Raw genomic sequence first — 14,220 nt, forward strand, 5'->3', positions numbered from 1 at the left:
TTTTTTCCATTATAGTTTGTTACAAGACATTGAATAGTTTTCCATGCTATACAGTGAATCTTTGTTTGTCTATTTTATATATAATAGCATGTGTATCTGTGAATCCCATTGCTGTTATTGTTCAGTCACCAAGTTGTGTTCGACTCTCTGTGACCGCATGAACTGCTTCCGATCAGGTGGCCAAAATAATTAGAGCTTCAGTTTCAACATCAGTCCTTCCAATGAATATTCAAGGTTGATTTCCTTTAGGATTGACTGGTATGATCTCCTTGCTATCCAGGGGACTCTCAAGAGTTTTCTCCAGTACCACACTTCAAAAGCATCAATTCTTCAGTGCTCAGCCTTCTTTATGGTCCAGCTCTTATATCCATTCATGACTACTGGAAAAACCATAGCTTTGACTATATGGACCTTCGCTGGCAAAGTGATGTCTCTGCTTTTCAATACACTGTCTAGGTTGGTCATAGCTTTCTTCTAAGGAGCAAATGTCTTTTAATTTCATGGCTGCAGTAATCAACCACAGGATTTTGGAGCCCAAGAAAATAAAATCTGACACTGTTTCCACTTTGTCCCCATCTATTTGCCATGAAGTGATGGGACCAGATGCCATGATCTTAGTTTTTTGAATGTTAAGTTTTAAGCTAGCTTTTTCACTATCCCCTTTCACCTTCATCTAGAGACTCTGTAGTTCCTCTTTGCTTTCTATCATCTGCATATCTGAAATTATTGATATCTCCTGGCAATCTTGATTCCACTTGTGATTCATCTAGCCTAGCATGATGTACTCTGCATATAAGTTAAATAAGCAAGGTGACAATATATAGCCTTAAGTTACTCTTTTCCCAATTTTGAACCAGTCCATTGTTCCATGTATAATATTAACTGTTGCTTCTTGTCCTGCATACAGGTTTCTCAGAAGGTAGGTAAAATAGTTGGGTATTCCCATCTCTAAGAATTTTCCACAGTTTGTTGTGATCGAGACAGTCAAAGGCATGGTCAATGAAGCAGAAGTAGATAAGATTTTTTGGAATTCCCTTGATTTTGCTATGATCCAGCAAATGTTGGCAATTTGATCTCTGGTTCCTCTGCCTTTTCTAAATCTAGTTTGTACATCTGGAAGGTCTTGGTTCACATACTGTTGAAGCCTAGCTTGAAGGGTTTTGAGCTTTACCTTGCTAGCTTGTGAAATGAGTGCAATTGTGTGGTAATTTGAATATTCTTTGGCATTGCCCTTCTTTGGGATTGGAATGAAAACTGACCTTTTCCAGTCCTGTGGCCACTGCTGAATTTTACAGATTTGCTGGCATATTGAGTAGAGCACTTTCACAGCATCATCTTTTAGAATTTGAAATAGCTCAGCTGGAATTCCATCACCTCCACTAGCTTTGTTTGTAGTAGTGCTTCCTAAGGCCAACTTGACTTCACACTCCAGGTGAGTGACCACACCATCATGATTATCCGGGTCATTAACTGTCATTTTTGTACAGTTCTTCTGTGTATTTTTGCCATTTCTTCTTAATCTCTTCTTCTTCTGTTAGGTCCTTGCTGTTTCTCTCCTTAATTGTGCCCATCTTTGTATGAAATGTTCCCTTGGTATCTCTAATCTCCCATTCTAATATTTTCCTTTATTTCTTTGCATTGATCACTCAGGCTTTCTTCTCTCTCCTTGCTTTTCTTTGGAACTCTGCATTCAGTTGGGTATATCTTTTGCTTTCTCATTTGCCTTTAGCTTCTCTTCTTTTCTCAGCTATTTGTAAGGCCTCCTCAGACTACCACTTTGTCTTCTTGCATATCTTTTTTTTGAGAATGGTTTTGGTCACCACCTCCTGTACAATGTTACAAAGCTCTGTCCATAGTTCTTCAGGCATTCTGTCTACCAGATCTAATTTGATCTCTGGTTCCTCTGTCTTTTCTAAATGCAGCTTGTACATCTGGAAGTTCTTGGGTCATGAACTGCTATAGCCTAGCTTGAAGGATTTTGAGCATAATTTGCCAACATGTGAAATGAGTGCAATTGTATGCTTATTTGAACATTGTATGCTTATTTGAACATTGTTTGGCGTTGCCTTTCTTTGGGATTGGAATGAAACTCCTAATTTATCCCATGCCCTGCTCCCACTTTTCCCTTTGGTGACCATAAGTTTGTTTTCTATGTTTGTGAGTCTGTTTTGTAAATGAATTCATTTGCATATATTTTAGATTCTACATATAAGTGATATCATTATAATGTTTGTCTTTGACTTCACTTATGATATTTTCTAAGTCCATTCATGTTGTTGCAAATGGCAGTATTTCTTTTTTATGGCTAAGTAATATTCCTTCGTGTGTGTGTATAGTAGTTGTTGTTTAGTAGTTAAGTCCTGTCCAACTCTTTGTGACCCCCATGGACTGTAGCCCACCAGGCTCCTCTGTCCATGGGATTTCCCAGACAAGAATACTGGCATGGGTTGCCGTATCACATTTTTATCCATTCATCTGTTGATGGACACTTTTGCTGTTTATCATGCTTGTATGAACATTGGAGTGCATGTATTTTTTTGAGTTAGAGATTTTGTCTTTTCACAATATATGCCCAGGAGTGGGATTGCTGATCATATGGTAGCTCTGTTTTTAGTTTTTTGAGGAACCTCCATACTGTTCTTCATAATGCCTGTACCAATTTACATTCCCATCTTATCTTTTCTGTTTACTTAAGGTCCCATCAGAACCTTAAGTCTTTCCAAGATCCAACATTGTCTGACCCTCCTTTGTACCCAATGTTTTAGGGCATCCTTGAAGAATAAGGGATAAGACAAGGGTAAGTACTAATTCCCCTTGTGGCTAATTAAATTTCAGAATAAGAAGAGGGACCACCTAGTTATCCTTGTTATACAAAGAAGTCGAGGTCACCAAAGGTCATGAAGGATATTGATTTTTCTCATATCTGAAAACCTCAGAGATAGGAAAGAGAATGAAGCATCTGCCACATAAATCCTGCTTTTGCCCCACATCCCAGTGCTTGTTGTTTTGGTACTTGTTAATGGAATTGGGTGTATTTGTTATGTGCCTGCTCTTCATCTATTTTTATGTAAGTGTTCTAAAGTATATTTTTCAGAATCCCTAGGCTTTTCAGAGAATCATTATCATCTACCTACATGAGCACCATTCTTGCTCCTATAATGTAAATTCTCTACCTTAGATGTGAATAGTGGTCTTTGGGGTAGCCAAAATAGCTCAGATGAGAGAGTTAGACCAAAGAAACATTAGTCTTTTTCTTCAAGGGGTTAATGTTACTGAGATTTTGGATAATCCTGTAAAGCATTTTCAGAGTTAATTCCAGAAGAAAGTGTCATTCTCAGTTTTTTATCACTTGATTCATTGCTACCAAAATAATACCTATTATCCTCCAGTAAATACAGAAGATAATTTTTGTTCTTTTTCTGTTTTTGTCTTTTAACTTTTCAAAATTTATGTTAGAGTACAGTTGGTTTACAATGTTGTTAGTTTCAGGTACACAGCAATGATTCACTTATAAATATATATATATACTCATTCTTTTTCAGTTTCTTTTCCCATATAGATTATTAGAGGATTGAATAGATTTCCCTGTGCTATACAGTAGGCCCTTGTTGATTATCTAAATGCCTAATTTATCCCTCCCCCGCCCTTTGGAAACCATAAGTTTGTTTTTTGAAGTCTGTCTTGCAAATAAGTTCATTTGTATCATTTTTAGATTCCACATATAAGTGATATTGTGTGATATTTGTCTTCCTCTGACTTATTTCACTTAGTATGATCATCTCTCATCCATTGCTTCAAATGGCATTATTTCACTCATTTTTTATGACTAATATTCATCGTGTATGTGCACCACATCTTTTGCATTCCTCTCGTGATGGACATTTACATTGCTTCCGTGTTTAGCGTTTGTAAGTAGTGCTGCAGTGAACATTAGGGTGCATGTATCTTTTCAAGTTATGGTTTTCTCTGGATAGATGCCCAGGAGTGGGACTGCTGGATCATAGGATAGTTCTATTTTTCATTTTTTAAGGACCCTCCATACTGTTCTCCACGGTGGCTGTACCAATTTACATTTCTACCAACAGTGCAGGTTGCTTCCCTTTTCTCCACACCCTCTCCAGGATTTATTGTTTGTAGACTTTAAAAAAAAGAAATTTATTGGAGTATAGTTGATTTATAGTGCTGTGTTAGTTTCAGCTTTACAGCAAAGTGAATCAGTTGTATATAGGCCATTATAGAGTATTGAATAGAGTTCCCTGTGCTCTACAGCAGGTTCTGAGTTATCTATTTTATATACTGTAGTGTATATAAGTCAATCCCGGTCTCCCATTTTATCCCTCCCCTACTTTATCCCCTAGTAACCATACATACCATAACCTAGTTTTCTACATCTGTGATTCTACTTCTGTTTTGTAAATAAGTTCCATATACACACTGGAATATTACTGTCATTAAAAAATTACAAAATATTGATATTTGCAGCAACATGAATAGATCCAGAGATTGTCATAGTGAGTGAAATAAGTCAGACACAGAAAGACAAACATTATATAATATTACTTATATGTAAATAGCCTAAAAAGGTATTTTTTGTAGACTTTTTGATAACGGCCTTTCTGACTGGTGTGATGTCTTTGTCTTTGGATATAGAGTATCTTTTTTGTCAACAGTTGTTCAGTACTTACTTATGATTTTGATGTTTTTGTGAGAAGAGGTAAGCTCAAGTCCTACTCTGCTATCTTGTCTCTTACCCAAGAATAGCCTTTTGTTTAAATTTTACTTTTCTAATTTCCATATGTCAAGGCTTCACATTTTATAGGGAACCTACAAAGATATGTTTTTAAAGAGTACTTTTGTCGTGTACCAAAGAAAGGTGGTTTTATTACTCCAGAGCGGCCTAAGAACAATGAATATCACTTGACTCTCTTCTAGGTGATATTTCCTAAAATTCATAGCCTCATTGGAAATGGACAATATACTTACTAGTGTCCCTTCCAAATCAAAAATACGACTGTGTGCAAAACACCTTTCTGACAGTAACATTTATGGAGTGCTTACCATGTGCCTGTTTTGTATCCTATTTAATCCTCAAATAATTCCAAGCTATTATCTCCATATTACAGATGAGGAAACTAGAAAGTAGGATGAATAACCTGCCAGGGTCACCGAGCTAGTAAATATCCGTCCACAAGTCTAACCCAAATCCATCTCATTCTGAGGTACAAGTTCAAGACATTCACCTTCCTGATATGGAGTATAGTCAGGGGGCTCACGTCCATTTCTGTTTGTGTCTTCCAGGAGATACAATATTCATTATTCTGAGGAAGCAGAAGCTGATCTTCCTGCACTGGTACCACCACATCACTGTGCTTCTGTACTCCTGGTACTCCTACAAGGACATGGTTGCTGGGGGTGGTTGGTTTATGACGATGAACTATAGCGTGCACTCTGTGATGTACTCTTACTATGCCTTGCGAGCGGCGGGTTTCCGAGTCTCCCGGAAGTTCGCCATGTTCATCACGTTGTCCCAGATCATTCAGATGCTGATAGGCTGTGTCATTAATTACCTGGTCTTCCAGTGGATGCAGCATGACCAGTGTTACTCTCACTTTCAGAACATCTTCTGGTCCTCACTCATGTACCTCAGCTACTTCGTGCTCTTCTGCCACTTCTTCTTTGAGGCCTACATCGGCAGCAAGATGAGGAAAGCAACGAAGGCTGACTAGTGTCGGAACTGAGGAGGAAGCCGTAGCTCAGGGTCATCAAGAAAAATAATAGACAAAAGAAAATGGCACAAGGAATCACATATGGTGCAGCTAAAACAAAACAAGACATATAAGCAAACACACAACCCAAGGCAGCTTAGGGATAATTAGGTTGACTTAACCCAGTAAGTTAGTGATCCTTTTCGGGTGAGGACTCACTGAGTACACCTCCATCTCAAAGGACTGCTGCTGGAAGACCCCATTCCCTCTTTATCTGTCAGCTCTAGGACAAATGAGAACAAAGTGGGCCAGAGGCAGAGAGAAGGCCAACAAGCTATTAACAGTATATGGAAAAAAATGAATTTACTGTTATATTTCTCTAAGGATCAAAGAAGTTTACTTAAAAACCATGTGAGCACATACATACAATCCTTTCTAATCTTTTTTGACACTAAACTGGAGCCAACGGAAAAGGTAAAAATGGAAGCAACACGGGGTGTATACCTAGAGTAACACTTTTGCAAAATTGAAAGTACTTTTTCAGAAAGGTTACGGGTTGTAGCCCCCGTGAGAAAAGATGTCTTAATCACCTCCTGAGAAAACAGATGATAAACTATATTTCAACTAAGAGAAAGACTCGTCCCCCTTCATAGCACAGCCTCAGTCTAGTGAGTTCACCATAACAAAACGGGGCACAATATTTTCCCAGGGTTCTCCCTGGGAGGAAGGAAACAGTGCCACCCGACTCTTGAAAGGGCAGCTCCAATCTCAGTATTTCTGATAGTTTTATTTCTACCCCTAAATGGGGTAGGACACAGCATCCTTTGTTCAGTTGCCTTGGGCTTTCAAACAGAAGAATAAATATAGAATAGAAAACAGACAACTCAACCAAATTATTTGAAAAATAGACTCTCTTACCTATAAAAAGTTGCAGCCCTACACTGAAGTTCTTGAGCTGGGAAAGAGGAATGAGCTGAAGATCAATATAAGAGACAATAAGTACACCCCTCCATAGTTGACTCCACACATAACTTTCCAAATGAAACCCTGTGGTACAGTCCATATTTTCTATATTTTTGTGAATTTCACAAAGCAACCCACAGGGCTCTCCTTGATCTTGGGTGAACACTGTGTTTCTGCATCATCTGCCTTTGCTCCCTAAAGCAATGCAGAGGTGTTTAAAGTGCCCTCTGCTGGTCAAGCGGAGATACTTTGACAAACACACTTCATGGCAAGTTGAGCTGAACAGTTGACACACAAACGGCCCCCTTCAAGACTTATTCTTCAAATTTTAAATGATATAAAATATTCACCATATTTTTGGCCAAATCAGAAGACATTCTTACTACTTTGAGTCAGCTTCAGAAATTTTTTGAAAAGGGACTTACGCTCTGGAATTCAGAAAATCAACTTATTAAGAGCCATATTCTTTTAAAAAAAGCTAGATACTATAATATCTGTAATATTTCAGTCCTTTACAAGCCAAATAAATGTGTAAACATTCCTGTATTTCAAAGAAGCAATTATGTCAAGTTGGTCAATGTGATATAATAGTATTCTAATTGGTTATATAGCTTAATGATTAGACAAACTAGATAAAAATTAGGGGCTACTACAGTGCATAGATTAGACATGCATAACCACACATATATACACACAGATGTGAAGTCCACCAAACTTTACAGCCCAAATAAATAGAAACATGTTTTCTGGCTAGCAGAAAAAGAAGCTGTTTAGCTTTCTTGCTTTGAGTGTGTACAGAAAAGGGATTTTTCAAATTATTTTTATATTATTTTAGCTTTAATTGTGCTGTCATTCATGAAACAGAGCTGCTCTGCTTCTCTGTCAGAGATGACAAGGGCTTTCTCAGCATCTCGTCTATGTGTGGAATTAAAAAGAATAAAGTTTTATTCCATTCTGTGTGAATGGTCTGAACCATGAACAGAGAATCCGTACAAACCAAGTCATGACTGATGGGATGGAGGGTGGGCTGTATGCAGGGAAGGGAAGCTGTTATGTCTGTGTTAAATTATTGTGAACAATCTATGACGTCTTGACATGGGTTCATAGATGCATTGATCGAAGAATGTATTCTTAGGGCAAAAACTGACATGGACTGAAAAGACAAGTCCTGCTATAACAACTAATAGATTATTAGGATGCAAACAATGTTATTTTGAGCTTTGAAAATACATGATACTGTGCAATAAGCTTCTTTTTTCTTATAACAGAAAATGAGCAGAATAATGAGGAAAAGGCCAAATAACAGTTGACTTGAATTTAACTGAAGGACAGTTAGAGCTTATTTGGTTAATTTAATTTAATGATTTAATCCATTGATTTATCAGTGATCCTTTAATGCAGGTTAGAATAAGGAAATAATCATAGACCTTAAACAGACTCTGATGCTTCCAAAGCACTTTCATCTTGGTACAGGTTCATAGTTGTGTCTACTTATGAGATAATTTAGAAATTTTGTTTACAGGTTGAATGTCTAATAAATAGTTTTAAAATTAGCTAAATATATCTAAAGGCATTTCCGATGTTTATCATGGGAGGGGGAAAAAAATCACACCTTTAAAAAAATTGAAATTCTGGTATTACAGGTTCAATACACTGTTTTTAACATCTTAGCTTAAGTGATTAATTCTATTAATATATGAGGCAGGACCACTACCCCATGGCAAATTGAAGCCTATCGGAGAATTGACTGCCACATAGATAATCCTGCTGTCACTTAACATTCCAGAAAAAGTTGGGCAGGCAAGTTTTTATAGCTGCCCCACTATGCTGCAATAGATTTCCTTTCTCTTGAAGATTTTCCACTGCACTTCAATTCCAGTATCGTGAAAACATTCCTGGATTGAACAAGTTTTTTAAATCAAATCTTCATTTCAGACAAAAATCATGCAATTTGATGCACAAGGTCTGAGCATCAACCCAAGTCTATGAGTTTGCAGTGAAAAACATTCTAATGAGAAATGCTCTGTTCACAGATCAGGAGGTTTGATCTGGACCTTCTAGTTTGCTCATGAGAACAGAGCCACTACCATATTCAAAAATCATGTATTGAGGTGATTATTCCAGTTGATTTACTCCCATCCTTCTAAGTATCTGTTCCCTTCTCCAGGGGATCTTCCCGACCCAGGGATCAAACCTGCATCTCCCACATTTCAGGCAGATTCTTTACCATCTGAGCCACCAGGGAAAACCTTCTAATCATACACTGCTATAGACACGAGGGGACAGGGACAATACATTCATATACGTTGCTGATGGGGAAAGAAAAAATTATAGCCCCTATCATTTCTATTAATGTGGCTCTGAGTCTGGAACTTTACTGAGGGGGTTTTTGCAGAACGGGATGGAAGAACACTTCTAGGAAAGAGACTCACAGAAAAAAAAAATTTTTTTTTAAATCAGCTGTGTTATCATCATAAGATAAAACCTGTCACATTAAGAACAACAAAGCACCTGGAGTAAACTACACTGAAATAGAATATTCCACAAGTCTGGTCTGGTTCCAGACTGCTGGGTTACCAGGGAGAAATAAGCTCAGGTTACTATCTATTATGAGAGAACAGCCTTTCTTCAGACGCAACTAAGCTCCAGCACACTCCCCACCCCCCCTCCAGTTTGGTTAATGAATCTTCAACATAGTTGTTGGGTTGGTCATGCGCTGACTCAAGAGGGCTGTTAGGAGAGTGGTGATGGTCAAACAGACCACCTCCCTGAGTTCAGTGCTTTGAGCTGTGTGTGCATGGTCTGTGCCTGTCTCTTAGACACTTCTTTCCCTGAAAATGTTTCCATCCTGAAAAGTACAATTGTGTGAGAGCTTTATGATGAAAGTCTAGTGGTCCAATATTTTGTTTTCAATAATAAATATTTTGCTATCAATTCAGGATGGTAGCAGAGCCTATTTTCGTGCTGTGAGTCATTGTCTCCTGTAACTTGGTATTCTGTCCCTTTTCTAGCTGTATACAGGAACCAATTCTTTGTGCCTCAGACCCATCACCAACCAAAAGAGATTTTGATAAGAATGCACCACAGGGTTTGGCCTCTGTTGCATACACATTAAAGTGAGAGCTGATAAAGCAATGATACTCTGTTTTGTGCTGACAATCAGGATGAAGTGTTAGGTCCCAGTCTTGCAGTGAACCAACAGCCTCTGTATGCTGGTACCTAATACTTAAGCAAAAAAAGAATCATTGTAGTTATAGCATTTTCTTGAATGCCAGTTGTAACATGCCAATTATAAACATCTTTGAGCCATATGGCAAAACCCAAAGCTAAAGAGACCAGTTAGGTACCCCTGTGCAGAGCATCAAAGACTATTCACAGGCCTGTTGAATCACCAAGTTACTTGCTTCATCCTCAGATACTTTGAAAATTCAGGGCTCACAGAGAGGGAAAAATAGGCCCCAGGTCTCCCTTCCTCCTGAATTATTCTACTTTAAAAAAAGTGAAACAAAAGTTATTCTAGCACTAAAGAAACAGACAGTGGGAACCCATCTGTGGCGGAGTTCAGGGGGGCTGGGGAAATCTTAAGAATGGCAGTTTAATTTCATGTTGGGCAAGTCAAAGTCTTCACATCAGATGCACTTCATGGAAATTCAAACACGAAACTACATTGTAGTAAATAGCTCCTGAAGCAACTGGTTAAAGAAACTGGTTGCATAAATCACAGGCCATTTTTGCAACATATTTAAGCCAGGATTTCAAGGTCCCGACTCATGCTGGTATTGAACAATGTCATTCTCTCAATGCTTGGTGTCTCTGGAGACGTTTTCCCAGAAGACAGAACCCTAGACTGCTCCAGAAGTAGCCTCATAGTGCTGCCCAAGCCTGTCAATTCAAATGGGTCTGCTCTCTGGGCATGTTCAGGCAGGAGGTTGCTTACTGCTACCTGGAAAACCACCGGAAGATTCCGCTTCTTAGAGGACCCAGCGCCTCTATTCAACTAAAAGCCCACCCATATACGCCTCACAGAGCAAATCACAGCAATGTTGGAATTGTCATTTTCAAGTGCTGATTTCACGACATTAAAAGAAATATTTTTTTTCTGGTATACTAAAAATAAAATCATAACTTTTGATTTAAAACCGAACTGTTTCTGGTTTCTTTTTTTTCTTCTGAGCAGTGCAAAGGAGGCATCCATAAGGGCTACTTAGAAATCTCAGAAAGGCCTTCCAATGTGCTCATGGAACACAGGAAAGTCACTGAAACTCCCCAGTTCTCAAGCAGAGCCCAGGAATGATGTGGGTGCCAAATACTTCTGATCAAAACCCCACAGGTGTTCTGCCCTCCCATAGTGTTTCAAGGGTGAAACAGCACATTCTCCAGAACTGACACGTCAGGGCAGTCCTCGTGGGGCAGGTAGCCCAAGTTGGATCCCTGTTTAACAGGTTGAGAAAAATGTGTTCGTTAGATCAAATGTCACCAAAGTAGAAGGAACAAGATGTGAACATAATCTCCTGAAAGAAGTATAAATGAGTGAAATTCCAAGGCTCAGCCCTGAACTAGGAAGCATGGTGCCATGTCACTGGACAAAGAGTTCCAGAACAAAATGTGTTGGAAACAGGAAACGTAGCCCCTACCTCCCAGGAGGGGCGGTACATCACTTACACACCCGTGACTAGCAAGGGGGCACAGCCGTCTACTCCCCACTCCTACAACTTGCCCTTCAACTCCTAACGTTTTTGTATGATCTGTTGTATATGTTTCAGGCCACACGTTCGTGTTTTTCTCTACAATGTGTACAATAGCAATGTCCCTATAGCATTTATGTTTAAAACTAAGAACCTGTTACTTGGGAAGTTTCTCCATAGCTAAATTGCTATGAACACGCCTCACTTTTCACATCATCTCAGAATAAGACAAAACTTCCCATTTGTAACTCATTTAATGGATGTTCTTAACTCAGGTCAAAATGGGTGGATGGGGAGGGGGAGACCTATACTGCACAGAAAGTCATTTTTATTAACCGCAACAACAACAAAAAATAGTGTGTGTAAAGGAAAAGCAGAAGCAAACCTTAGAGGTGTTTCTCTTTTTCATAGCAGTCGCAGAACCCCAATGATTGCGCCAAATGATTGTGCCATCAGGTAGCTTCTGGTAGAAACACAGTCTCGTATAATAGTATACAAGCTTCAGAAATGAATATGGCACATGTGAAAACGAGCATTTTATGTCACTATCTAGCAAAAACGCTGTCCTTATGACACTTCAAGACCAAGAATATGCTATAGCAAGCTTCCTAGGGATGGAAAAATAAGAATAGGGTCAGAATACAGTATTTCAGCAACATGACCACTCTTGGTTATTTCTGCAACATGAATGAAATTAATTGGATCCATAATAAGGTATCATTAAATGCATGGTCAACACAAAGTAATTAAAAGGGCTCCCCACTGGTTGGTCTGTTGCTGATGAATCTCCAGGCCTCGTAGATCTGGGGCAAGGTTTCATTTATTGCCACACACCTGTCCTGAGACTAAACAGGGAGGTCTTGCTGAGAAGCACTGGTGACCACAGGGGTTTCCATTGTGCGGGGAGAGGTGGGCTGCACCAAGTGACCCCAGCCCTCACAAAACTGTACACTCAGACATACACAGAATCATTCATATGCTCTCCCCCTTAGCCTGTGATATCTGCACCCTCGTGTCACCATAAAGGGCTCCAGGCAAGATTAAGAAGCTCTGGATTAGATCAGATGAAATTCACCAACCCAGTTCACTCTAACCTTTGACATTTCCTTCTGCTTTTCATTCTTTACCTATGTGATAGTTGAAGGATGTAACCATTAGTATTACACCTTACTTATATATGGCTCCTCTGTCCAGGGGGGTCTCCAGGCAAGAATACTGGAGTAGGTTGCCATTCCCTTCCCCAGGGGATCTTCCCGACCCAGGGATCGAACCCAGGTCTCCTGCACTGCAGGCAGATTCTTTACCATATGAGCCACCAGGGGAAATATATGCATTATAGAAGACGTATTTATATGGAAAAGATAACATACATAGGTTCTCAGAAAACAACACAGCATCCTCAGGGTTAAACCCGTGGGGTGGCCCCTCCGGACACAACCCCTGCATCTCACTACTGGATTCTGCAATCTTTGGTGTTTTCAGCCCCCCAGGGTGAAAGCCCTGAGCTACAGGCTGGGGTTTCATACACAGCTTCCTTTTCTATTGACTACACTAATTCCTTTCATACTAGAGGGAAAAACTGCCCCCCTGGGTATTGCTCTGCTATGTTTTATTTATGAAAACTCTACTGGGTGTTTCTGCAGGCAGCCAATCTCTCTCTACAAAGAGAAGGCAAACAGGTTTGCAATGCTTGCATCTTGTCTGGCTCGTAACTGTGGGAGTGACTATAAAATGCCAGTGCATTTTTGCAAAATGAGCACTTTGTCTCCTAATCAGAAGCAGTTCTTATTTCAACTTGGTTTTAGAATAATCAAATCTATACAACATAAATCTACTGAGCTTCTAAACAGACTTAGGCGGCCAAGGCAACTCATTTGTTTATATTCACCTAAGCCAAATTTCCCCCGGACCCACTGGCCTGTAAAGGCAAATTGCTGGTTTGTAGCTCCCACTGATGCAGGACCTCTGACTTCCTGCCAAGTCCCTTGCGTCTAATTCTAGAAATCGCCAAGTGGAGTCTCACAGCCTCTGTCAGGCATTTCTGCTATGTGGTCACTCCCACCCCACCTCCCTGCCATCCACGGCCAGCCCAGCTGCTATTGCATCTGTCCACTGGGCCCTGAAACCCCTTGGCCTGGCCAGGTGGAGCGGTTCTCAGAAGGCCTCCACTGCCCCTCAGAGAGACAGGGTACCCTCTGGTCTGCAATGAGACAAGATGCCTCTTTCCCTTGGTTAGATGTGCTTTGTGAGAAAAACCACCCCCTTCTCTACCTAACCGCCAGACATGCGTCCAGGAACTGAAGAATGGATTTGAGAAATGGCCACTGCACTGAATCAGAATGTCTATTTCCTCTCCTGCCTGGGACAAAGCTGGCCCTTGGGTTGAGCTCATTGGATCTCCTTTTACCTGGAGAAGTATTATCCCCAGAAGGCCCTCAGCCCCACTATAAATGGACTCCCGTGGCGACCACCTCTGCTCCCTAGACTTGCCCTGACATCTCTGAGTCTAGCAGAGGACACAGGTGGAGTTCCTTTTCTAGAAGCCTCCCAGGTCTCCTCCAGGCTCCCCTTTATCTGTCCCCACTACAGGTCCAGGCATCTCTGAGATGCACTTAAATTCAGCCTAGGCACCCTGCCAAGTTTGTAAAAATGAAATGCTAAGCACACTGACCAAGGGAACATTTCATGCAAAGATGGGCACAATAAAGGACAGAAATGGTATGGACCTAACAGAAGCAGAAAGACATTAAGAAGAGGTGGCAAGAATACACGGAAGAACTGTATGAAAAAGGTCTTAATAACCTGGATAACCATGATGGTGTGATCACTCACCTAGAGCCAGACATCCTGGAGTGTGAAGTCAAGTG

General features: G+C 40.1%; 1 protein-coding gene and 1 long non-coding RNA gene across 3 annotated transcripts in view; one reads left to right on the forward strand and one right to left on the reverse strand.

The window, feature by feature from the left end:
* ELOVL6 (ELOVL fatty acid elongase 6) overlaps positions 1-8,231 on the forward strand; it is a 132,943-nt gene extending 124,712 nt beyond the window's left edge. Inside the window, exon 5 of the mRNA XM_006076909.4 lies at positions 5,299-8,231. Coding sequence (XP_006076971.1) covers positions 5,299-5,726 — 428 coding nt within the window. The 3' untranslated portion in view covers positions 5,727-8,231. The remainder of the gene's footprint in view (positions 1-5,298) is intronic.
* Positions 1-14,220, reverse strand: part of LOC112586235 — a 53,138-nt gene that overhangs the window by 11,448 nt on the left and 27,470 nt on the right. The window lies entirely within an intron of this gene.

The sequence above is a fragment of the Bubalus bubalis genome, chromosome 7 (assembly GCF_019923935.1).
Source record: "Bubalus bubalis isolate 160015118507 breed Murrah chromosome 7, NDDB_SH_1, whole genome shotgun sequence".
NCBI lineage: Eukaryota > Metazoa > Chordata > Mammalia > Artiodactyla > Bovidae > Bubalus > Bubalus bubalis.